Source organism: Boleophthalmus pectinirostris, unplaced genomic scaffold (assembly GCF_026225935.1).
Source record: "Boleophthalmus pectinirostris isolate CB_2022bp ecotype Guang Dong unplaced genomic scaffold, ASM2622593v1 HiC_scaffold_7, whole genome shotgun sequence".
In the NCBI taxonomy this organism is placed as follows: Eukaryota; Metazoa; Chordata; class Actinopteri; order Gobiiformes; family Gobiidae; genus Boleophthalmus; species Boleophthalmus pectinirostris.
The window spans coordinates 25710476-25738463 of NW_026571473.1; the positions used below are offsets into that span (position 1 = coordinate 25710476).

Genomic DNA, 27988 nt, shown 5'->3' on the forward strand with positions numbered 1-27988 from the left:
CAGAGGAGAATCATAGGTACAGACAAAGTTCAGTAAGTAGCAAAAGGAGAGGTTGTAGGCCATGCATGGGAATCTGTAGAAGTCAAATAGATTCAGCCAAAGATGTTTATTTAATCTTCTTATGTACTTTAACTTCTTATGTTCTTTTTAAAGACAAAGACAAAAGTAAAGTGTATTTATCTTGTCATGTTTTGGTTCAAATAGATTCAGTGCTGCAGTGGACCACAACCTTTTAAAATAAATAAGTACTCATTGAAAGTAATTATTATGCCTAAGTAAACAACAATATACTGTAATAACTGCAACAATTACATAAAAAATGCCTAATCACCTTGAGTTTATAATTAAAACTCTTTCATCACTAGAACTAACTGCTTTTTCTTTAAATAAGTTAAAGATATTAGTTACAATAATACACAGTCACAGTGAGGGCCTGCTTTTTATCACATGCAGTAGTATCTGACCTATAGTAGTAGTAGCAATAATAGTACTAGATACACAATGACCAAACCGATTACTTTGTACACGAGTGGAGCTGTAATTGTAATTCTACTTTTACTTATGTAGAATTTTCACGCTGAATGGGATAAATATCAGTATTATGGAGTTGAATTACTTGAAACCAGATGTCCCACACTGGTTTCTAGGCCACAGAGTTGCACTGTGCGACCCGTCCGTTGCGTAAATGTTGTTGACACAGTTGATATGTGAGTCTGTAACAGCAAAAGTATCACGGCAGCTCCACACCTTCTCCACTCCCTGCTCCAGAAAACACTTTGTCAGAAAAAAAAACAAAAAAAAAAACAGCACTGGCATTTCGGGGGAAGCCACCACGCCCTGTGTTTACTCTGTTTGGGCCTGTCTAAGGAATGCCCTGAGGTGTATGTATGATGAGTTGTCAGATCTGCAGCCATGTTTGCAGACAAGGAACCAAACACTGTGTACTGAAATATTTGGTGAGTGTAATTTGCATACTACAGTAGCAATGCAAACGGTCCTGTCGTGTCCTACAATCACGGCTTTGGAAATGCAAATGGAACAACTTGACCTCAAGTGACATCTGTGTTTGTTGTTTATCTGCAGCTTTAGAAAGTGGTCAACAAACAAAGTTAAAATAAAGTAGATGCAAAGTAAACAAAACTGATTTCAACTTAGAGTACAGTTACTTCAAAATATTACTTAAATAGAGGTACGAGTAGACCACCCCCTTCCCAGTAGCTCGCCAAGAGATTTCTGAATTACATGTTTTGTGCTGAATAAGTAAAACCTGATTAATTTGACCATTGTACATGTATCATTTTGATGCCTAACATTGGAACTAATAAATGGATAAAGGTTTATGTTTTATAGGCATCTAACATAGGATGACCACATTTTCAAAATCAAAAACTGGGACACCCCTGGTTTGAGATGGTTGGTAAAATAATAAAATTCTGAAACAAGTGTGTAATTAATGAAAACTTTTCAGTACTCATCCCATTCATGACTATTCACATTTTCTTTCTGTTTTGGTCATTTTTAAGCAGATTTTCTCTATGTTACCTAAATAAATGACAATTTATGATCCTCTTTACTGTTGACAGGGATCAGATTGGTAAAAAAATAGGGACACCAGGGACATTTCTTGTATAAAACTGGGGAAAAAAAACAAAACAAAACACTGGTTTTGTATAAATCTACTGGGACAGGGGACAGAGGGCTCAAAATTGTGCATGTCCCAGATAAAAATGGACATCTGGTCACACTAACTTAATTGTACTTCATCTATAGCTTGCTGTGGCTCTGTTATATACTAAATTTCTTGTGACCCCTAAAACTAGTAGCTTTCTGGCATTTTTGTTTTGTAAAGGTAGCTCACTGGGGGAAAAAAATTGGAGACCCCTGGAGTAAAGTAATTGTAATAGTAACTGTTTGGACATAAATTTCAAATTCAGAATGTAAGAAACTACATATCTAGTCTGTTAAACAAGAGTGGTATTGAGAAAAAGAATAAAAAAGAAAAATCTTGTTTAAAATTAGAAACTATGTTGCGTTTTACAACGTCCAAATAGAATAATATCGATGTTTTTAAACTACTATAAAATCCCATGAGTGGACTAAATAAATTCAACAATAAACATTCATGATTTTTGCATAATCTGTTGACTTATTTAAGGAGATCTAGATGCTTTTTCAGCAAAATATAAAAGAAAAACATGCGCATAATTGATATTCCAAACAATCTGTTTAATTCGTTAGCCTTCCATTGAAATAACATGGGGACTACACATACTTGATGATATGCCATCCAATAAATACGTAGTGTTAGCCGTGCAGCAGTCTCTAACACAAGAATGCACCCCTATCATCACCTCCTCATTTAGCTCCAGAGGGTTTTAAAGGCATAGTCTAACATTTTGGCTTCTCCACACAAATACATACAATGATTCCAGTTTCAGCTTCATAAAATAAACAAAAGTACCACAGATGGACATACTGTAGCTACGCCACTGATGTTAGCGCAAATCTCAAAACTCTTCTAAAACAGTGGCGGAAAAATCACTTCAAAAATATGTTCTTCATGGAAAAGACATTTAAAGTAACGCTAGCTTGATGTTCTTCTGTTAACCACACAATGCAAAGTAAAAAGGATTACACGGCCTGATATTGAAATGTGTAGCACCAAATAGGTTTTTATAGGAAAACTATAAAGCAAGACAAGCTCCCTTTTCTAATAAGAGGTAAACAGACCCTTTAGATTCCACTGGCTTTGAAATAAATACTGCTAAGATAAATACAAAGTGGGAAAATAGTTGGTACTCTAAGCTTTTAGTAATGCCTGAAACCTGGACGCTTCTGTGACTGTCCTTAAAACATCCAATATATCTGTCAAAATGCAGCAACTTTTATTACACCTTCAGTTAACCCTTTTGTTCCTTTCAGTCAATATTCAATACTGTGCAAAAGTTTTAGTAACCAGTAATAATGTACAAAATCAAAGCAATGTTTTTTATTATAACTGTGAGATTTGTGGCACGGTGTAAACAGATTTCCTTTAGATCTGGGCACTATATGTTTACCTTTGCCGGATATAAACAGTGCCTTGGCAGAGGTTTATGCTCTTTATTACGCAACTACGTCCATTTTCAGATATTCTGTTTTCGTCATTTCCTTTTGTCCGATCCATAGAGTGTTCCTTTATGCTACTATTTTAAACTTTTTCAACACAGTTTTGATACACCATAAAAGGTCAAACTTTTGCACAGTAGCATGTTCCTTGAATTACAATGCAAAGTCTCCTTTCTTTCACTCACCACTAGCACATGCAATAGGTCATCTTTGTTCAGATCATAGCCACACAGTTTCAGTCAAAAAACAAACAAACAAAAAAACAAAACAAGCATGAAGTCCTTTGTGTTCAAATTGGTCCCATAAAATACTAACCTGCTATGTTGATCAGTCTATAATGGCCTGGTTGGGCAACATTTGACAATATAGTATCTCCCTTGTGATCCATCACAACAAGTGTTATACATCAATGAAAAAACAAAAACAATGCACACATAATTAGAAACATTAAGTGTTTAAACTGAAAGTATGAATCAGTCTCCAGTTGAAATGCTTTGATTCTTGTTAAAAGTGAAAAGGTTTCTGCTGAAGGCCCAGCCCTCAGAGTAAAACTGTTTAAATTCCGTTCCCATTAATTTCCATGGGAGTTCCTCCTTTGGGGATGAGTAGAGTCATCCGGCCTGTCGTACTGGCGGCGCTCTTGATCACTTCCATCCATCTGCAACAGGTGACAACATGCTCTGATACACCGCAAGATATAAAACCATTTTCTACTAAAGTACATGACGTACTGTGCTGTGGAATAATAATAGTCTATTACTGTAAATTAGGTAATTGGAGAAGGTTTAGGCAATGTAGCAATGTAATAAACAAATCCTTTATTTTTATTCAGGATGCAGCTCACCGTTTATAATTAGAGATTCTTTGTCATTTTGACAAACAGCCAAGAGAAACTTCTTTTGGTTTTAGTTGATATCATGCTGAAAATAGTTCTGCTGCCAATTAATCATTTCAACATCCAACATTCAGTTCAAGTTCCAGAAGAGGGCAACAAGTTTAAAAAGAGATAAGAGAGATAATAATTTTGTATTTTTATTAACCCTGGAATTATAAGAGGCTTCGAATCGGAATGGCCTATACAGTACATTGTTAATATGACCAAATTAGTCCACTCTTTGCATATACAAGTGCGTCTAGAATTGACATATGTTTGTGTATTTTTGTGCATTTATAACTTTAGTAACATACCGTTCAAAGGTGTACTCGCTCTCGGCTCTGAAGAAGTACACATGGGACTTGAACTGCAGTTTGAAGACGTACTCTTTGTGGATGCTGTCAGTCTCATCAGGGGTGCTCACTGTATATCCCAGCAGAGGGAGACTGGCCAGTGGGAAGTCGTCCTAAAATAGTTTAAAGTGTGTCACTTGCATGCAAACTTTAAATCATAGTCACTGAAAACATCATACAAAATTGACAACAAGCAGATGTTGAGTGCTGCTGTCCTCCACCCTAAGTTATAGATATTTTTGAACTAAAAGTCAAATAATCAGCTTGTATTTAGGGACACACTGATACAATACTGATACTGGATATTGGTGCCGATATTGGATATTTTGATGGATTGGATATTGATTCCAAGATATCGGTTCAGTCAGTATCCAGTTTTGCTCCACACAGATATAAATTTGGAGACAACTGGATTAAAACAAGATCTTGCTACAATAAAAGTGGATAGTAATGACTTGATTTAAATAGTTGCCAAAGGGTAACTTTTTGACATTATAAACTTTTTAAATGTGTGTCCTATAAACCTTTGTATACAGTATGTTTTTTTGCTTCTTAATTGCACGTTCTTGAGAGTAGATTTACATTTTTTTCCATTTTATTTACAAGTCTTGCATTCATTTTTAACAGTTTGAGAAGAGGCCATGATAAATTGTCTTTTGTCTAACCTGGTGTGTCTTGTAGAAGAACAAGCAGAAGTTGGTAAAAACAACCCAGAGTTTCTGCCACCCGTTACTGTTTTTAAACTTTCTGAGCAGGTATCCGGAGAGCTGGTTCTGTGAGAAGTAAAGGAGAAAAAAAACAAAACACATCAGCCACTAAAGACAAGTTAGGGCTGGTGTACATGTGGCCATCTTTGTGATTACTTATGAAATGTGTGGTTACTCTACAGTAGATATGGTTATTGACATGGTGACGAAAAAAAAGACAGTAATATAAAATGCTAAAAAGTAAAAAAAACAAAAAACTATTAGACATAAGTCATTTCATATTTTAGAACATATGTAGCCTATAGAGACAAACAGGGTGATTAAAATGTGTGCAGTGCAGTGGTGAAGTATGGTGAGTTTTATCTCAAGTTGCTCATATGTTACAGAGTAAATTTAATTTGCCCTTCACACAGTGTAAAGAGCAGAGAGAAAATAGTGTCTCTAAAGTGGTTAATCCCGTTTAGTACCTGGTTCATGCGCAGGTAATCAGTGAGAGATAGATTCTGGTTTCGGTACCAGCAAACATGAGTGATGGTGTTTGGTCTTTGGCCCTGACCCAGAAGATACCGAGGGGGCAGTTCGGGAGATGCGGCCGGAGACACGAAAACTGACAGAGCGAAGAATAGAAACAAAGAGAGGAGAGTGGAGTGTTAGTATGTTAGATTACAAGGGTGATAAAGGGTGAAGAGAAAGTCCAGGAAATCCTTCTGTGGAGTAAGATTGTTAGTGAAACAAAGGTCCCCGTGCATGTTACAAATGGCTCTAGAGAAAAAGAAATGTATAAATAATAAAAGGAAGTAACCAATCGTAACCATGAAGGAGGAAGTGGGAAATTGATAGTCCTACATCAGTGAATTAAAATATGGTGGAAAAGTAAATTTTTTTTTAGTTAGTTTGACACAGTCAGATTAAAGCTTTTTTGGGTTGTATTTTAATTTGACATTTTATCTACGTCTTTAAATCAGTTGTAGCTCTATCATGTACTTCCGTAATATTATAATTTGTTGATGTAGGACTTCATATTGTTAGAAAGAAAAGGAGAAACACTAAAGAAAAGATCCACAGTAGTTAGGATGATTGAGTTGTGTAAATGAGGCTGGTGTGCTGCTGTGTGTTGTGCTGTAGTGGGGCAGAGGAGGGGTACCTCCACGGCCTGGCAGTGGTCAGACATAGACACACTGGTGTTGCGGTGCCAGCACACGTGCATGGTGGTGTTGGCGCGGTGGTGTGTCTGCTTGTCTAAAGACGTGCGTGAAGAGTTCATGTCATCCTCCGACTCCTGCTCCAAAGAAACCTCATCTGACGAGCCTGAGAGGGACCAGGGTACAGAAGGGGAGGAGGGGGAGAGGAGGGGGACTTAAAGCATTAGGGGATAATAATGGGATTTACTGTCATTTACTGTAAAGTGTATGAAGTCAGCACATCACTGGGGATCTGTCATTGGTTTTGTTACATGGAAAAAACATGACTACATTTCCTGCAACATATAACATCAGACAAAACAAAATAACACTCCGACTATTATCAGATCCTGATGGGTCACTTCAACATGCATCACCTTCTCCTGGTGCACTGCAGTTTCCTCCTTAGACCACTTTTGATATTGACCAATGTAGACCATGAACACCACACAGGAGGTGACAGTTTTCAAGATGCACTAACCCAATCAATGACCCATTTTTGTCCTTGAGAAGGTCACTCTTACGCTTGCCAGTTTCTCCTGCTTTAACTAAGGAAAAAAAACTAGTGTCCAATACTACAGAAGTCAGGCAAAAATGAATATGAGCTTATTACTTAATATTTGTTGTTGATATCTCTGACCATGTCTGCACTAATGGACTGATTGAGATTAACTTACGGTTGGAGCGATCACATAGTTGAGAGTCAATGAACACACTGGACTTCTCCTGAGATTTCTTGGCCATGTCGATGGCAAAGTTCAAATCCTCAATCCATTTTCCCATTTCCACTTTTGAGCTATAAGCAAACACAAAGTGACAATAAATAATACAATATATAGATCAGTAATGACATTGTCTTATTGAATTATCGTATTAAATTGAATAGTATTTCATAGGGATGTCACAATAACCAAAATATCGTGATAGTGTATCATCAAAAGTCTCAGAATAATATTGTGGGCTCTCACAATTTATCGAATTACAAGTTTCCTTACTTAAAGGCATGGTTTTATAGTACTAACAGCTTATAAACATTGGGAACTACATATCCCATGATTCATTGCAGTGCAGACAACATGAAGAGATATGTTTTTTACTTGAATTCTTGGGATTATGGCAGAAATAATTCACACCAAAACCTTGTTAAGGTATTTTAAAAGCAGAAACGTGTCCCATCTACAATTATATTAGCCTCTCCAAAATATTGCAACTGAGAGATTTGGATATCGTTACATTCCTAGTTTTTCAATAGGTTTAAGACACATTTTCTTCTGATTTACCTGGCGGCCACAACGATGGTCCTCTGAGCAGAGTAGATGGTGAAGCAGTGCGGGACAGACCACTCATTTTCACTTTCTTCAACCTACAAATGAGAGGAACAGAAATGTAAGAATCAAATCTATTTTTATTTATTTTAGTTTTATTTTCTTCATTAAAACTTTAAGGAAACATTAGGGAAAGAAATATCAGTCGCTTTGGTTTGGGCCAGTGGTTTCAATCCATTGGGTGGTGGTTTATAGATTCATAAGAGAAGGTGCCCACTGATCTAGAGTATTCCCTTAGAGAATTCAGTACTTCATTCATGTAGCCACAGTAGCAAATGCTTTTTGTATATTCTAGGTCTGATGGTTTCCTGGTCACTGCTACTGAAGCTCATGAGAAAAGGGTTGGGTTTATCTATTTTGGCTCAAAACTTACCGGACAATCCAAGACTATGAGCTGCAGCAGTTGAAAGTGAAGCAAAGACATGTGACATTAGGAAAGCCCTGTGCCTACTTTTATTTGTATTGCATAACCCCAGTAACATTAACCCCAATTTTGAACCCCTCTTAAAACATAAAATAATTACATTTACACTTTTGGACTTACAATCATGCCATGAAGAGGGAGCTGGCCGTGAACTTTAAACTGGTTGGTTGCTGTAACTCCTTTGCTTGTGTAGAGGAGCATATCTGAGAACTGAAAAATTGGAAAAACGTATGACAATAATCTTTCAGAATTGTAGGAAAACTGAACAGTAAAATTATAACAGTTTGTCTAAAAATAAGCAACCCTAATTTGTAGTGAAATATTAATAATTTTCTATCAAATTTGAGAATAATCACTAACCAGGAAAAACATTCTCTGCTGTAACCCTTTCTTTGTCAGTTTGTATAGACATCCCTCTCTGATGAATTCCTAAAAAAAAAAGAAAAATTGTTATTTAGTTGTAAGGTTGAATTCTTTCATTTCTACAGCGCCCTCTAGCTTCAACCCAGCCCCACTGCACTCACTCGTCCAGGGGCGGTCAGGTTTTCGATCCCGATTAGGTCCCTCTGCAGCTCTGTCAGCTTTTGGAAGTTCTCCAGTCGGATCAAACTGCTCTGGAGCTGAGTCGCAATCTCAGCCACTTCCTTCAAGGCCTCTGTGGAAATTCAAAGGACAAGGGGAGTGGAACCATTATCATTTCCTAGAAGGCTTCTTGTTTTCTGGTTTGTAGTGTTATCAAAGTGTGTTATCAGAGCACTTTATCAGGATATGAAAGTCTCTCTTGGGATCTCAAAATGGCAGCCAATTATTTTATGAGTCAGCAAATTACAACAGGTCATTAATACATAATTAGATATGATGTCAAGGGTTTTATTTGGTTTGTCACAGATACAAAACTGTAAAAGCAGCAGTCCCATTCTACCTGTGAGTCAATTAGCAACTCTTGACCCCAGCTGACTTTTGATGTATTAATAGTTTGTAAGTAATAAGTAGTTTGTTATTTTTTCTATAAAAGTTATTCCCTTTCCAATTTATCAGTTTGATTTGCAGGTTAAGTACCATTAGACACAGAACAAGTGCAAGGATACTAGGCTGTTTTGTCACATAATCTCAATTTACAGTTAAATATCGGGTAATGAAGTTCTAACAACTGTCTATAATAGTATTTTATATAGAAGATACTAGTTTTCCATGCTTGAGTGACAGATTATTGACTGTATTAAGCAATTAAAACTTGCTATGTATAGAATACTGCTAGAAAAAGTAGGAGTAACACTGAAATGCTGAGGACAAATTCATTACAGAGACAATGAAGTTTACCATACCCATCTAGGTCCTAAATTACACAAAACTGACTCTTTTAAGCTTTAAGAATATTAGAATCCTGTCACCTCATTAAAAACATACTTGGAGTTGTGTTTTGTTTCATTCACACATTTGAGAAACCCTTTATTATTAGTCTGTCAACATCTGCAAAGCTCAAAAGGCTCTGTTCCACCTTGTGATTTCATGAAGTGGTAGTTTTCAAGTTAACAGCTACCCTTTACTTTTTGTTCAGTAGAGATTGGCCAAATATTTTACTGACAATGTAAGTTTAAAAACACAGTGGAGCACTTCCTATATTACCACATGGCATCATAAAACAGAACAATGTGATTTCAGAGTGTTTTCTGATTGAGAGAAGAGAGAACGGTTTGTGTGTTAAAGATGAGTGAATGAAACAAAACAACACACAACTCTGGGTATGAGTGAGAAAACAGCATAATAACATATCAGAAAATACTGCAATATGGGCCCTTTAAATTGAAACTGTAATAAAACTTGTTAATTTTCCTATAATTATCTATCTACCCCAGCTGCCCGTTCTCACCCTTGCAGTCGTCGTAGTCCTTGTGTGCTGGGGAGTAGTGCTTGCACAGTCTCTCCAGTATGAGCTTGTAGTGCATGAGGCGCTGGATCGGCTTCAGCAGAAACGTGTTCAGAGGTAAATAACAGACTTTCTGTAGCTCGAACTCTTTATAAACCGTCTCCAGTTTCTTCAGACGCTTCGTGGCCTTCTCCAGCTCCGTCAGCACCTCATCGTGTTTCTGCAGGTAACTGGTGAACTCCTACATAGTAAATTAAAAAAATATACACGTGTCATTGTGGATGAGTTTTGAATATATTAAATGAGATAACCGGTATGTAAATATGAAGAACCCTGCATAATGTCCTCATATAACATGCAAATATAATCATAACAAAAATTGGGAATTATGGATTGCATTTAGCTGGGACCTATTGATATCAGAAGGTATACCCTGTACAGATGATGAGCAGCAAGTAAAATTTTGGGACAAGGGAGCATATATTATAAAGACACAAAATAGCAATTAAGCATGCTTTTCAAAATTATGATTTATGAAGTAAACAGTATGCACATTAGGGCTGAATGTGAACTATTTTGGTGAGATATTACAGCAAAGATGTGTTATACATCTAGGATAAATTACGTGTCCGGGATATATTTCAGAACATGTTAATAGAGGTATGAACTACGGAGTTGGTGGGTTTTAAACATAAGACAGGATATTTTGTTTGAAAGTCTCACGATACAATATTGTCACGGTATGAACCTCATTGTACAATATTTATTACGATATTTTGTGGAGGCTAACAAAACTATCAATATGACTTAATCCAGAGAAGTAAGACTTAAAAGCACTTAGAACTATTATTTCTTCATGTAGTCTGCAATGAAATGGAGCAAAGGATCATGGTCTATGTAGTTCTCTGTCTTTTTTGCTGTACCATAATTCTTAATTTAAGCAAAGAGACTTGTAAGTCAATATGTTGTGATGGTCCACGATATTATTGTGAGAACTTAGACAATACGATACAATATTTTGGCTATTGTTACATCCCTAAAAGTCAAGTTATGTCATGAAAACCATTACAGACTTTGCCATTTGCCGTTTGCTAGGATTCAAATTGTGATTTTAATTTGATTACAATACTCTAACTATTGCAGCCCTATTGCACATATATGTTTTCCATTAAAAAGAATCCAAAAATAATCATGCTTATTTTTGTTTTGTTTACAGTCATCACTAGCGCCATCTAAGCATTATCTAAATGCCCATGTGAATAATGCAGTATTAAAGTAATAAAGATAGATGGCTCTTGTTTGCTCTCTCTATTAAACAGTTGGCATAGACTTATTCATCATCTTGTTTTGCTTGTGACCTTTATTTGCAAGGTCAACAACACAAATTACCTTTAGCGCACACATGTTTCGGAGCATGACGTCACCGATCCTCTGGTAGTCCCCTTTGACGTGAGCGTTTGACCGCCCCTCCCTGGAAACACACATTTTTATCACCTTATTTATAACCTGCTGCATCTTAATTATTATAATCAAAGACATCCCCTCATTTATAATTCATTAAATACACCATCATGGTAACAGTTAATGAGCAAACAACAAGGGCACAGACCACAGGGCCAGCCGCTGGTCCAGCTCTTTGAGGAAACCGCGGTGAAATTCATAGATGGGGTCAATGTTTGAGAAGAGCAGGTTCATGAGGCCCTCGGGCATCGCGTTCTCTTTGATCACTGCGCTGCGAAACCACTGCAGGCAACACAAAACAACACAGGACAATAGACTGTTAATATATTTTCAGCACATCATATTAGACTTATTTGATTTTAAAAAGGGACTGCAGTGTTAAATACAACCCTGATGCATTACTTGGTTTTGAGTATTAACAAAAGCACCACCTGCGGACATTATTTTATCTCATTGCTAAGGTAAATAAATACAGACTCTACGGAAATATAACTATTCTAACTATTCTATTCTTTACCGTGAGCTGTGGGGATTTTAAGCTTTCACTGCCAAGAATGATATCAGTCTATGCCCGTCAGCAAAAACAAGCCTTTCAAAAGATACAATATGACGCCTGCTCCACAATATCTGTCTGTTTTTGGTGGACAGAAAATATAGTAACCACAGTATAGCCCTTGGCTGCATGGTGTTTTCTATGGTTTAATATGCCAAGCTGGATTTCTAGCCAAGTTTACATAGAAAGCCTATAATTACACAGAGAGAGTAGGATTCAAATCCAATTTCAAACAAAGTTTATTCAAGGACAGATTGCTTCACATGACCTATTTTCTCTCTCAGAAGTTTATTATTAAGTCAACACATTACACATTACAAAGTGATGAAAATAGCTCCAGATCTTACCACAGTGATGACCTCAAGATCCTTCAGATATGTTCGCTCCGTGGTCAGAATCTCTTTGGCAATGAAGTAGGCCTTGTCTGTGGGGTAACGCTGCAAGACACAATGAAAATAAGTTGGAAAATGCATTTTTATGTATAAAATGTGTCAGAACAAACCATGACAGCATTATATAAGTTTTTAAGATGAAGTTCTAAAACCTTTGTATCCAAGTGGAGTTGTTTTGCCTAAAATGTTACACAAAATGGCAAACAACTTGGCAATCTCTGCGGAGCCTTAGAGCCGTAGACATGCACATGATACCACCAAAGTATTTTTGGCAATAACAAATGTCTGTAACTGAATACATGAAAAATATAGTTACACTATACTGTGGAACATTCCAGGCAAAGCAATAACATTCACAGGGAGACCAGCAGGAGAAGGATCCTTCACCAGAGAACATCGCCAGACCAAACCACATCTAAACCAGGTCTAAAACTGGACTGGTCTAAACCCAACTAAATAATAAATAAATAAATGAAAATTTAGTCTAAACCAGTTAAACCCCACCTTTTGAACATGACTAGACCTGACTCATTTAAAATGAAAAAATAAAAGATGTGGGTAACTCTAGTAAAAGTCCATTAGTAGCATGCAAACACATGGTATACAAAAAAAGAAAAAAAAAATGTATGTAATACTTGCATTTACCTTCCTCCTGCCCTCCTCTTCTTCCTCCAGTTTGGTGGTGCTGCCCCCTTCAGTCAGGATGGGGCTTTGCAGGGGTGAGGAGTGTCCCGGCAGACTCAGGGTGGACATTTGAAAGGAGGGAGACAGACAGAGAGGACCTTTGGAGATACATGGGGAGAGCTGCGGGCTGTCCACCGAATCTGAGGAAAACAGATAGCAAATAATAAGTAAAACAGTTTTATGCTGACAGCCATAAAATAGTTTTGATATTTGTAAACATACAGTACTGCAAAGAACTAAATATATTTCATCGTTAGTGATTTCAAATTAAGTTTCTCTTCTATTAGACCAAAATTTTAAATAAAAAATCTTGATTCATTCATTTAATAAAACATTAAAACATTACTAGATTGTTTTTTAATAATTCAAAAATACAGTTAGTAGTTCATGGGAGCAATATGAGACAAAACATTTCAAATCAAGAGATAATTCTTCACACAAAAAGTTGAACGGGCAAATAATAAATTGCATGCCAGTAATTATGCTAACAAATACACATGTAAGAGAATAGGGAGCAAAGATTAGTTATGTCAGTTCCTTCAAAGAAAAACAAAGGAGTCCAGTCAAGTCTTTAGAAACAACAAACTGCATGGTTCAACACACAAATAAGTCACCATTGAACAGAGAGATGGCAAAGTGAGAGACAACTCCCATAATTTTTAAAAAGCCACTGGTAACTTATAAAATCTAGTTGCCATTACATAGAACTGGCTTTGCTGCTTTTGTTCAGGCTGCAAAACAAATCAGACCAAACACTAAGCTTTTCAAACTAAGGCATAGGTCACCACAGCTGCTCTTCTACTTGTGCTGAGAGAAAGAGAGAGAGAGAGAACACACAGGAGGAAGGCCAAGGGGAGGGGAGTGCACAAAAAAAAAAAAAAAAAAAGGGCAGAGCTCGACCCGGAAATGATTGTGCAGACTTATCAGGAATGTGGCATGTGTCTGCAGGGCATGGAGTTGTTTATAGTAGATCTGGAGAGCTCCTCTGGGACTAACACGCAAAAAGAGGGAGAGGGGGGTGGAGAGAGAGAGGGAGGGAAAGAGAGAAAGAGAGAGCGACTGAGGCTGGGGGTTTACTAAGGAATGACTTGGCACATAGCCTGACCAAACACAGAGCACACACTGGAAATTAGGTGGAGGAATCTAACACATGAATATGAGCTAGCTGCAGTCTGCTGCTACAAATATAGAGCTATGTGTAGACTTTATTATTGAAATTATATAAAAGGACTGTACAAGATTAGGGAGTACAAAAGCCCAAAAATATCTTCTGTTACTTGAAATAATTTAAACTGGATTAAACTGTGAGCTTTTTGAATGACAAAATCCCGACATAAGGAATCACAAGCTGCTACCAACTTGTTGTGTCAGTTCAGCTCGAGTGATGTCAGGAAGGGCATCTGGTGTAAAAAAAAAAAAGTGCCTTATTAGTTGATATAAAAATCATTACATTCTAAGAGGCAATTCTGGAAAAAACTGATGTGGATATAAACTTCAAAACTAGTACCTGGTTTCTCCCAACTGTCAACTTTACAGCAACAGAAGAAAAATAACTGTCCTGGTCTTTGTCAACCAGCAAGTTGTGAGGGGGCTGGTGTCAAATCTATTTTAAAAAGAAAGTTAAGTCTGACATTTGTGGTACCAAAATTAAGTACTTTATTCTTGAGTCAAAACATACAATCATAAGTACAAGAGCTTTATGATTAGTAATATACAAGTCCAAGATTAATTTGTAATTAATTATTGTTTAAGTGCATTTAACTGTAGCTGGTCAAGAGGATCTTTATGTCAGTATTGTTGCACGGGCTAAAGGAATGGTTCAGTATGTTGTTATTGAAAGTCAAAGTCATTATTCATCGGTAAAAGTTGGAAATGGGTATTTTTCCTGTCAGAGGAAATATAAAAATGTGCACTGTGAGTGTGGTCCACAGAGGATTTTACATTATTAACAATGAATTGCTTCAAACTGTCCTAATTAAGTGCATTTCCAAATAGTATGAACAATGTAAACACATACATTTGTCACAAAATCTATTTGATGTGCCTGTTTCCCCAAACTGAAGAAGTGCTGACAGCTATTAAAAGTTACCCATTATTGTGTTTTATTTTCTTTAAAACAAAAATACTGGACTATCCCTTTAAAATTATGTTTAAATCTAAATGATTTCAACAAGCCTTCATATTTACTGAAAACAGTACTTCACTCTGAAAGGTGACACAGAAATGGTTGTGGCTGTAGAGAGATTAAAATGCCTGAATTTGTGTTGCTTTGCCAGCTTTCAAAATGACAATGAGAATAAATTGAGAGGTTCATTAAAAATAGCATAAAATGCTTAAACAGTACATAAACAGTAACCAGCAAAGGTACCAGAAGCCAATTAAAATATCAAACACCTGAGATTAGGCACAAAAATGGTGCACAAATGCACAGTTGTACAAGCACAGACACAAAAAGCTACATAAAAAGCAAATTAAGCAAAAATAAAGAATTAGCACCAATGACGATTAGCAACGATAGGACCTTCTCTTAAAATAAATTCAAGAAACATAAAAAAAAAAAAAAAAGCTTGTACAGAAGTTAGTGTGCAAAAAGTCTGCAAACCCCAAAACATACTGAGGGTCAGACAGTAATAGGGTTGTATTTTGTGGTATAGTAATATAGAGGCCTATGCCACTAGGCAGAACTTTCCTGGACGTAGCGTACATTCATGGTAATATAACTTCGGTATAAAGACTACTATACATGCTCTAGTAAATATAACTTGCATTTATACAAGTTTAAGTTTATACATTCATTTCTTTCTACATGTTGGTTTTATACTCCTTGGCTCATCTATATGCGTCTTATATTCTGTCTGAAACTACCTTGATAGTGGGCTGGTGGACCATTTCTGATATCCAATGCTCTTAAATAAAAAAAAATATACTGCATCATGTTTCACTGTTGCACTATTTGACTGCAACCTGATGGTACCCACTATGGCCACCAGAGGGCAGTATGGCACACAAAAGTACTGTCTGTAATGTCTCCATATATAATAACAGAAAGAACCTATGTTAGATTTACCCAGCTAGTGCATAACTAGTGCATCGCTGTGGTGATGATCAATAGTTGATAAAATGCTTTTGTTAAGTACTTGTAAAATACATTTTAATCACAGCTACACCAATTCCACCTTAAAGTAATCTTAAAGTGAAAATAATACATTCTATGAAAATGTAATAAGTTTTGTGTTTGTACATTTAAAATTTTCAAGTGGATTTTTTTCCACTTTGTACCTTCACATTCCTATGACAACATGCATGCTGTGTTACACTTGCGCTGCATTGCTTCTTTGAAATTATTATCTGTTGGTTACTCCTGTTAAAAGGTGCAGTTTCTCTCCTGCATTGATATAATGTGCTTGTGTTCGGGCCTGAAGTGCGTTTATGTTTGTGCTCTACATGTTAATGTGGGGCGACGTGGAGGGCTCGGACAGGGCCAGGGCCTGCAGGTTGTGACACTGCAGCAGGAAGCCCTCGATGCCGCTGGTCCCGCTCAGAGCGTTAGTGTAGAACAGGTTCTGTTCTGGAGGCAAGACACTGTCTAAGCCCCAGTCCGAGTCTGAGTCAGACCCGTTGCCTGAGCCCTCGGTGGCAGTGGGCGGGTAGCTCAGCTGCTCCAGCTGCTCCACCAGCTCACTGAACTGCACCGCGCTGCTGCTCTCGGAGCGCACAGAGCAGGCTGGGAAGTTCACCATGGAGCTGGCCTCTGATTGGATGTCAGAGCCGGGCAGGCGCAGGGAGGTGGAGTCAGGGCCCCCATAGCCCACAGACATGGACTCTCCCGCAGAGCTGAGCCCCAGGTTGTCCAGGGAACTGCACTCGGAGCGGTTATTAATCAGCGAGCTTGTCTCAGAGTGACCCACAATACTGTCAGGGAACGAGTGGGCATTCCCATTCAGGTCCTCCAGGCCCACACTGAACAGCCTGTTCTTACTGAGCTCCGATCCCTCACTGAAGTCAAACTGATCCACTTTCTCATCATGGCCGTAGGAGTAGGCCTCAGCCCCGCCTCCATAGAACGAGATCTCTGTGGGATCATCATCAATGAACTCCTCTGACACCTGCAGAGGGGAGTGTGCCAGCGAAAACATGGGGCTCTGTTTGGTTCTCAGCAGTTCGGCCTCAAAGGCCTCTGGAGACAGGACCCCTGTCCTCTTCCCCCGCCCCCCTCCCATAGAGTGCCCTGTACCCCTTCTGCCCCCCTGATCTGCATCCTCATTGGCATTTCGGGAGGGCAGCGTCAGGCTTTTGCCACTCTCTACACACACAAACACATTACTAGGTGCACCTTGAAAAGCCAATTGAGACGGGGCAGCGGCCTTGACAGAGTCTTCCTTCGGCGGACTCGGGGGTCTGGTGGTCTGAGGAGGGGACAGCGGCTGGACCTGCTGCAGAGGAGGCGCCACACTGTGGATGAGGCCGTAGGGGGGCGGGACATCCTGTCTCGAGTGGAGACTGGAGATGTTGGACATGTGTGCTGGGTGGAAAGACATAGAGGAGGGAGAGCCTTGGGCCCTGAGGCTGTCATTGAAAGATAAACTCTGAAAAGCAACAAAATACAGAAAATTTACTATTTATTTTTATGATTTGATTTTAAAAATCATGTGTTCAGCCTAACCTGTTTTGGCACATCGGTGGTGATGGAGCGAGCAGACATTCGTATTTTACTGTTCCTCCTGGAGAAGACACTGACATTATATTTCATGGGAATTAAAAAATATACAAAATAATAGGTATAAATATAAGTCAACAGTCACAAACCTCTGATAGGGTGTCCGCTTTGCTCCATTTTCTTTAACAAACTCCACAAGTTGTTTCTGAGTTCTTCCACTGAAATTACATACAAGTGTTACATAAAAATGCATGACATTTACATGTTGTATACTATGTAAGACCAGACCGTAGTGCACACCTGTATCTGAAAGAGGAGCCTCTGGTGAACAGTTTAGCTTTGTTTTTGGGCTGGGGCTGATCAAACAAGCGGAAAAATGAATGGTACTCTACACAGATCTTCCAGAAGATCTTACACTGGTCTCGACTGCCCATCATAAACTCCAGAGTGTCCTGGTGAGGACCCTGAAACAGAGATTACTAAATGTAATATCCTGAAATGTCACAATTTTATCAATGTATTACAAAAACACCTACATGGACTTCAGGGTGGAGCTTGATTAAGAAGCGTTTCCTTTTGAAGCTCAGTTTGCGAATCTTAGACCAGTTAAAAGTGTTGATTTTTGTATTACCCTGAAAAAAGCAAATAAAAACATTTTGTGTGCTTCCCCAAGATTAAAGGCAGTAAAAATACCATAAACTTAAATGTTATCCCAATTACACGTGTATTAGTGACAAGTTCATTCTCCTGCTTTACGTTTCCAAAAACAAAAATCAGCTTACTGGCAATAGTTAGTTGCCGGCAACAGTCTGTATCACAAACCAAACCATCAATTAAAACAGTTCTTACCTGAAAAACTTGCAGGCCCATGTGCGCCACAGAGAGGTTGATCTTGGTGCCTTCACGATCGGCTGCGGGGTGGAAGCGCACGCCATACATTTCCAGTTTTCGGGCAATTTCTAGGATTTGAAAGTCTGATTCAGCTGGAGTCTGGCCCCTAGAACAAATGGTTGGCTATATGAGAAAAAACTAAAGTATAAATAAAAAGTGCAAACAAGACAAAAAAAACTTGAAAAAAAGAGAAAAAAGTTCAAATTAACGTAACAGTACATTTTTAGAAACATGCAGCTCATTTCAATGTTTTGGCTGAAACTTTACGATATTTGTTGCAATAGTAGAATAGTGTGATAAAAAAGGGAATAATTTCAGTTTTTTAACTCTCAAATGTTAAAAAAATGACTGTGCATTACACACGAACTGCTTCATAAGCCTCTACTGACACCATTTAATTGCGCCATATTTTTAGTGCTGTCCAGTGTGTCTGTAAATCCTTTATAACTTCCAGGGATTTCTTGGGGCATTATCTCAAACTGGGAGATTACAACCAAACGGCATGTTAGACAGACATATCCATCCAATCAACACCACTGTCTAATTTTGTTCATCTGCTAAGCACTGAAATCTGCTTAGGCCCTGCCCCACTGGCCTTAAGGCTAATGGAGCAGCCAGTGCTGAGGATTAGAGCAGGGGGAACTAGCGGCTGGTGCTCCCACAACGGACAACCAAGGAAGGAGATTAACAGGTCTTTAGAGCTACCTAATATACTGAAAAAGAGCTCACACTGGCTATAGTTTCACATAATTTGGAGCATTTTAATTTTTAAATTAATCAAACAATAGCTAAATTACTGGGGTATATCATGAAAAACATTTTAACCATTAATTGGCTACTGGTATATTCTTCCCCATAGAAAATGCACTGTATGTTAGTATTGTTTGAACTTTATTTCCGAAAGTGGTACCTTCAGAAAGTTACACAGTGTTGCTTTAACTTAAGAGATTATTAATTAACATGTTTACAGGGCTCACATGATGCAAAAAAATGTAGAACATCATTCATAAATGTAAACAGCAAGTCTTACACGTGTCTCCGATGCAGCTCCATGATCCTGTCCTCTACTTTGTCTTGATAAGGCAACACCTGGTTTGTCTTCAGAAAGTCCCTGTCGGCAGCGTCGTCATAATCTCCAATCTCAGCTGAGAGAGGAAAACAACAACTATTTATGGCACAGTCTCAGTGTTTTAATAATGAATAATAATCCGATTGTATAAAATATATAAAATAAAGATAAATTTAACATACACTGGACAAGGTGAGATGCCAACAAGGCTCCTGTATTTTCGCTGCAGATCAACTTTCCCTCGATTAAATCTCTCTTCATCTGTAATGAGAATAAGTACCTATGGAGAAAAAAATGCATTTATGTTAAGTACAGTATGTACAGTACCACTATCACAATTACATCATCTTTAATTTTGTAACACAACTGTCAGTAAGCATGATGTTTTTTTTTTTTTTTTTTTGGTTAGACGACTGAATAAAATGTATTGATTGATATTTATGTTTGCTGCCATTAAAGTCATTGCACTGTACTGTAGTAAGTGGCACATGGACATTCTCACACTGCTTCTCACAATTTTTTATTCATACATCTCCCTTGTGTAAATATTGTAGCTAGACAATGTAAATATGTGTCATTCTTTTATACTGTTAAGTTGCTTCAGCATACTTAAATAAATATAATGAAGCAATAGGTGAGCAGGCACAATTTTGCATTTACTAACCGTGTATATTCTTCCTGAAGCTGACCAGGGTCCGGTGGGAAGAATTTTACAGAGAGTCTAAATAGTGTATTTGCAGGCCCTAGGATTAACAAATAAAACATCAGTTTATGCCCATGATTTACAATACAATTCCAATTACATTTTTTCGTACTTACTTCTAACTTGTCTCACAATGAGCTTAGTTGGTTCAAGCCAAACCTAAAACAGAAATTAAAAAGAAATAAGAGTTACATGATGAGAATAAACCGTGAAGTCGTATGGTGGCACATGTCGTGGTGGTGTTTGGGTGTAAAAGCCTCAGTTGTTTCCATCTGGGCTTGATTTAAAGAGGAATGTGCAAGATCCACATCACAGCTCTGATAAACACGGATCATCTGACTCCATCATCAATGTTCACAGATTTACAAAAGAAAACAGGAGGAATGTAAAGAGACAGGAAATAAACTTGTCACTAAATGTAGGAGTTTTATTTATTTAAATCCTTTTATTGACCCCTTTTCAATACACATATCCATCAACTTTAAAATTTCAGTCAATTCATCTAGGGCAGTGGCTCTCAAACTTTTCACTCGAAGTACCACATACGCAAAGATTGGCTTTCTGAGTACCACCAGATCTAAACCAGGTCTATAATAGTACTATTCTTGGGCTAAACTAGAGCTAAACAAGATCTAAAATGGGAATACATTATTACTACTCTAGTTTCCACCAACAAATCACCAAAGAGCTGACCAAACACGTACCACAGTTTGAGAAACATTGAACTAGGGAATAGCTATTGTATTTGCCCTTTTCCCCTTATCTGATCACTGTGGACTAAATGAGAAAAGCACGAAAATAGGTCTGAAGGCCTTTCTGAGAAGAATATCTGATCACCAAATATAAACTTCAATCTTAATAAACCAGAAAGTTGCCTGATATTTGTAGTATTTAGTTGTCGACAATTATTGACTATAAACATTTCTACTGTAATCTACTATGAGATAATGGTGATAGCCTGGCACAATACTAACTTTTCTTTACTTCATCTTAACTATAGTCAGAAGCATTTTGTTATTTCTCTCAACTATGCGAAGATTTGAGCTGTAAAGGGTTGAATAAGTTGGATCTATGTTAAGTCATAGTTTCATTTAGCTATTTCTTTATAACAGCTGATGCTTTTTGAACAATATTGTACATTGCTTATCAAAAAGAAAATCAGAGTAAACATTATGAAATTTTGTATATCTGTTAAAGGGGTGGAGATCTGGAACAACTGTACAAAAAACCTAAACTTGTGCTAGCCAGGCCGGCGCCGTCTAGTGCCTCCGCTCACTTTCTTTTCTCTCCAGCAACTAGGTCAGAAATCGGAATACACTAGACGGTTTGCTAAAACCCCAAAAGTGCAAGTTTGGGTACCGGCCAATCAGAGAAGAGTCATACATTCTGTGTTGGTAACGATTCTCGAGATCAAGGATTTAAAGCCGGAATAAAGAGAATGTTTGGTGAATTTTATCAAGGGGAAACACGTTATTGCCCTTCTTCCTACGGGATTTGGGAAAAGCTTAATATAACAGTTAGTCCCGTTAACGGCACAGTACATACATCACGACCAAATAGCAGTGACTGGTTAAATGAAAAAAAGTACCTGCCTACCATCGAGCAAACGATTTCTAACGCTGCGAGGTCAGACGGTTTCTACAAAGTGAAACTGGTTGATGAATCAGTCTAAAATTGTGCACCACTCTTTTCCATTTTATAAAGAAGTTTAAATATTTAACTCTGGGCAAATACATGAATTGTGAGGCTTAATTTGTGCTATAGTACTTTGTTGTACTGTTACTGATTTGTTTGTTTCCTCTTGCTGTATTTATGAAGATGATTTGGTGTCAAGATGACGCTCTGATAGAGGAATAAAGGCTAAAGGCAGAATAAGCTCAAGCTTCAGCCTACACCTTTTCGGTCTGTGTATATTAAATATGACTGTCTGTGAAATAATGTCAGAATATTCCTGTGACCGAAATAAATTCATCAATCAATCATTAGCTGTTTAGAAATATTATTGAGTCAGCAATATATTGTTCTTCAAAATGTGTAACCATGACAGGCCTAATGATACTGTCCATTAGTTCATCATTAACTAAGCATTTCAACAACTAACTAGGAGTAACTAGGCCCCTACAAATAAAAATCCACAACACACAGTTCAGTTCAACATTAGTGGCTTAAATCTTGCCTCCCTTGAGCTGTGATCTGTGACCTTTCATCTCTTATTACCCCGTCTGCCCTTAGTGTAGACCCAGGACCAAACAGGAAGCACATACCCAGTTCATCTGCGTGTTTTGAAACTCCAGGCCAAAGTAATCACTTTCCATAATGTTTCCTCTTTGGAAAACCTCCATCAGCAGCGTCTGTCCCAGAGACTTGGGCTGAAAGGAAAAAGGAACAATATTAATGGTTGCATTTAAATACTTGTAGCTTTTACAGGAACATTTGTCTGAGAAAAAAGGTTATTGTGACCCAGAGAGATGAAGATGAAAAATGTAAAATCCAATTATTAGTACCTTGATCTGACTATTACTACTTATGTATAGTAAGAAAATAGTTTAAGTGTAAGTTACATTGGGTTTTAGATCTTACTAATGCTGCCACATCCCCTGTTACTAATAATAACGTCTAGACTAGTAAGGAGTCCTACTAATTATTTATAAATTTCCTAAAAAGCAATTACTGATTTTCAATTGACGTTAAAAATATAGCCTTTTAAAGTCAATATAGCTTAAGTATCTAAATGAATCACTCTAATCATTCACCCGTGATTTCACACCTCTAAACAGGATGTACAAATCTATTAAGACAAGGTGCTTGCTGCATGTTTTAGCTCTTGCATGTTGGGAACAACTTTTCACCACTCCATCTGTGAACAATCCCACTGCATTGTGCATTTTACAGCCACACATGTTCCTTCTGTCAATCCAAATAGTTTCCACGTACGGGTCCGTCCTGTGCTGTCCGAAGTACAAAAAAAACATCACAAGGAAAGGTCTGCTGCTCCTGACTGCCCCATACATAGGTCTACGGAGTTTGTTTCAGTAAATGGACAGCTAATTACAATGTACCAAGAACTGACTGCAATTGAGGTTTGGAGTCCAGGCCTGCGACTCTGGGAGAAAATTACAGCCCGAGACATCTGGTTGTAATGTGCAATAGTATTTTTAAAAGGCCTATGAAAAGAACTGCTTTGAGTCGGTGAAGGAATTCAAAAGGTAACAGCAAATACTAAAATAGACTAAGACATAATGTGTCAACTTTTACTGATGTTTATTGCAACAGCCCATTTGTTTACATGCCCTATTACAGCAAATACTACTACTATTATTGCCACTACTACTAGCACAATTAAATTTGACAAATTCCACAAATATGCAGTAGTATGTTTTCTGTTTCAAAAAAATGTAACCTATTTAGAAGCTACGTATTCTTCAAAAAAAATGTATGTCATGTAAAGATTTATTTACGTAAAGAATTTAAGTAAATGTATGCAGCTACTTTTCCACTTCTTACACAACCATAAGTGTGAGAATGTGTTTAAAGACCTCATTTTCCATACTGTTACAGAATCCAGTTGCCAACGTATGAAAATGTGTGTTAAAATACTTATCGTCTTTGAGCAGAAGCCAAACATACTATTAAAACAGCCACGGCCCAATTTTATTTTTTCCGTCTCATTCCAAACTCCAACCATCAGACCATAACATCAACATATAAGACTTTACTCTGCATATTTTTCCTGCTTTATCCCAATTAATTTTCAGGTCACGACCGCACTCAACCGCAATATTTCATCAAAACAAAACTGCAATTAGCCCTAAACATCAATAAAGATAAAATTTTATAGTTCACACTAAAACTTCAAATACAGCCATTGTGGTAATGGAGTAGTAGTGGTGATTCAACCTCAGTTTTGTAGTGTCCTTGGGCAAGACACTTCACCTTTCTTTCGTGTAAGAATACACTGTAAGGTGGTCCATAAACAGCTTGTGGACCAAGTGAGAGGAGTAAATAAAAAACACATTAATTAATATGACTGTGATGTGCCTCCAAAGGTGTAAAGGTTGCTTTTATGGCACGTTGGGGTATGAGATGTACATTATTTTCAAAACGCAAATAGATGATTCAATTCAACTCTATATGGTCAGCAATAAACTCATTAGCACTTCTTTGAGGAATTGGAAGAAAGTCTGCAAAGTTGACAGAGAAATCCAGCAGTCAAGTGTGGATTACAGCGGAGTGTTTACTTTTATCTCGCTTGTTCTAGCGCTAGCAAACACTGAGCGTTAACTGTGTCTAAGAGGCTCCTCCCTTTAGTTACTCATTATCCCACTTGAGGAATGTAAAAGTCCATTCACTCCAGTCTCAAGTATCCTGCAGCTCGCCGCTTTGTGTCATTGGACTTTATCTCCAAAGACCTGACGACATTAAACGGCCACAGTCACAGAGAGAGGCGTGTGGAAATCACCCACGCTTTTGTCCAACCCACAATGAAACTACTGTTAAGAGCAGCTCATCATTCAGCACAATCAGGCAAAGAAATGTGTTGTGAACAAGTTCAACTGCAATGCCAGCCCAAAAAGCATCAGCACTTCTATGACAAGCACATTACAACTGTTGTATCTTACTGTTGTATCAGTCAAAAATACTTCAAATAGTACAAATTTGTATTTTAACGGAACAATTACATCATATTTATGACAGCGAAAATATTTACGGCATCTTTCTTTCTGAAGTTTCGTGACTCAGAATTGTCTCTAAGCAACACAACAAAACAGTGGCCATTAACGGCTATTTCCCTTTCTAGGAGTGCTACAATGTTAAATCTCAGTATTATGAAGATCAAAACTGTCTGAGCTTATTGTCATACCATGGGACAAATAAGTGAAGTACTTACGTTCACTAACATTAATAATAATCATGTACACTTACATTGTCCATCCCATATTTTAAATCAACTAATTGTTGTAAAACTCTAATATGGTATCATCTGTTATAATTAATTATCAAATATATTGTTATGAAATGCATTTCCTGTTCACAGCCTCTGTCACTAAAAGCATTTGGTTTAGAAGAGTTTAGACTTTGGAGGAACAAATCTGACTATTTTTTGTGTTAAATGAAACTGATAAAAAGTCAGTATTGTCTATATTACATGACGTCAATACTGACAGCCATTTGCGTTTTGCTTTAGAAAAGAAAAAACAAACATGAAATAAAAAATGTAGTTTGATCAATGAGGAAAAACATTTGATAAATGTTTTGCCATATTGCCTAGCTCTATCTAGTATTATCACCAGTTGTATTTCACATTGGATTTGACAGCGAGACCTAGTTCACAGTCCCTCCAGAGTCGACTGGTGGTTCAGTCATCAGTGGCAGTCGTCCTGAGGCGGGTCAATGGGTCAGCCAATCAGGCCCAGAGACAGCAGGGATTATGGCCCAAACAGATGTTTCTCTGCCACAAAGGGCTTTTCTGTGGAGAGATGGGTGTGACCATGGCTTTTGTACACAAGACAAACTACTAAAAATACTGCTATTATACACAATTATATTTTGGAAGTCTTTCTGCATCTGGCGTATCACTCAGTGCCGTGAGAGTCATGAGCAACTTGGGCAGCAACTAATGATTATTTGTAGGTGACTTGTCAGCGATATTTTGATTATGTTGATTATCAAAATAAATGTTTAACCTGATGTAAGTAAAATACGCTGACTGAAGCCTGATTGTTTGTACAAATAACTGAATGTGTATTAAAAGGATTTATTTTTTATTGGCATATGTTTTTGAGTCCATTTTGTCCAGATAATGATTATTTTAATAGTTCACTATTCAAAATGAACCATTGCAGCTCCATAAGCAACAAAAATCAGATTTTTGAAGAAATCAAAGCACTTGATCTGGCTAACCACCACTATGCCACAGCAATGCACCAGTCTCCAGCGTCAATAAATGAAGAACACCACATCAGGAATGGCACCACACATAAAACCAATTCCACGCAGATAATTTGTTTTTTTGAATGCCGTAGGTTGTTAAATAACATACAATTTGAAGCAGAATTTGCAAAAAAAGATAAACTAGACAGACTAAACTTCACACCATTCAGACAGTATTGACTCACAGGAGGAAGCAGGGCAGACTGAGGCAAATGTATCCAGATCTTTGGGAGGCTGACAAAAACTCTGTGTACAAAGGCAGTTATGTGAAAGCCGCAACAATTTCAACCATTCAACATAGTTCTTTTAAATCTATTTTCGTATTCACTATTAGGGGAAAAACTATCAAATGGTATGACTCAAAACAACAAAATGGTATGAGCTGCATATTGAAACCATTTTGTGAATTTCTATAGTCATAAAATTTTACAAATCAAAATAAACACATTTCATTTTAGATGAGAATGCTTAAACCAGATTCCCCTTTCAATTTCAAAGACCTTGTTGTCTTTATTGTTGCCTATAGCATCGCCCAGTCAGTGCGTCATTTTGGTAATATTGTATAGCTTGATCACAAAAAGTAATTTGTTGGACTTTATTCCCGCAATATGATTTCTAGGCCTGTTGTCGACTAAAACAGGGGAGTGGCATCTCTATATACCTGACACAAACTGCACTACAAGACAACGACATGGGAGTTTTTTTTTAAACATATAAATGCTAAAAGATTCACTCATTTCTCCTTTTATTCTGTTGTCCCATATAAATTAATTATAATCACAATAAAATGATTTGTTGATCACTACAAATTTGGGGTGACTGAGACATAATCAGTGGATTAATCAACTAAATGACTACACCCCTAATGATTTTCACTCAGCAGTACAGTTTAATCAAAGTGAGAACAGAATATCATGAAAGCCAGTTAGAGCCAGGGTTTATCTTGCCTGACAGGTTAGGCCCCAGATTACCAAACAGTAGACTTCAGAGACAGGCGGGCAGGACTGACTGGCTGCAGGGGTGTGTTGGGGCTTGTATGTGGCCCATTGGGGAGCTTATTGTTTAACTTTTGCCACTGGGAGATTTCCTGCTCAAATGCATATTAAAACCACATTCACAAGATGGTGAGAGGGGCTGTGAATGTAGCGGTTTCTTTTATGGCTACCTAACGGCAACACCTCTTTTCTGTCCTGGTTTAAAGGGAACACTTGAGGTCACTTAGAGAGGGCTTGTTGGCAGAAACACAAAAAGAGGTAATCGGGATCAGATGAGGCACTACACCTTCTGTTCAGCTCACCTGTGCAACTCACATAAAATCTACATTTTCAGCGTCAGCCAAACAAAGCGAGTTCGAATACAAAAGCAAAGGTGGATTGAATTGCATGTATCAGAGAACTTCAATTACAAAAAAAACGCATGCACAATGGCATCTTGCAGGACTGAAATATTTGGGGGAAATATCCAATTGCAAGTTTTCTGACAATCGATTGTGATTAGATTTGTGATTTTTGTTTTAATAACAGAGTTTTACATTTCACATTTTAAAAACATCTAGAAGGAATAACAAAAAGACTAAATGAAATATGAAATGACAAACTAATACTAGTACAAGAATCACATTTCAGAACATGTTTAGTAGTTAGCAGATGTGGGACCAAGTTGTTTGAAAGTCTCAAGTAAGTCTCAAGTCTTTGACCTAAAGTCCGAATCAAGTCCCAAGTCAAATACAGGCAAGTCCAAGTCAAGTCTCGAGTCACTGGCACATAAGTCCAAGTCAAGTCCAAATCATCTGCTTTCAGCTTCAAGTC

The 27988-nt window shown here is 37.5% G+C and overlaps 1 protein-coding gene across 1 annotated transcript; it reads right to left on the reverse strand.

Annotated features, from left to right (window-relative positions):
* Positions 1-2205: 2205 nt before the first annotated feature.
* farp2 (FERM, RhoGEF and pleckstrin domain protein 2) lies at positions 2206-22843 on the reverse strand. Its single transcript, XM_055165245.1, has 26 exons — positions 22830-22843; positions 22514-22667; positions 20366-20408; positions 20211-20289; positions 19729-19826; positions 19508-19622; positions 18436-18583; positions 18123-18218; positions 17887-18050; positions 17736-17804; positions 17593-17650; positions 17263-17515; positions 12891-13069; positions 12201-12290; positions 11449-11582; positions 11229-11310; positions 9843-10080; positions 8497-8627; positions 8333-8401; positions 8093-8182; positions 7504-7586; positions 6901-7019; positions 6187-6350; positions 5001-5108; positions 4297-4448; positions 2206-3766 (listed from the first exon to the last, which is right to left on the reverse strand). Exons 1-26 carry the CDS (start codon positions 22841-22843, stop codon positions 3664-3666), a joined length of 3033 nt encoding a protein of 1010 aa, XP_055021220.1. The 3' UTR covers positions 2206-3663.
* Positions 22844-27988: the final 5145 nt, after the last annotated feature.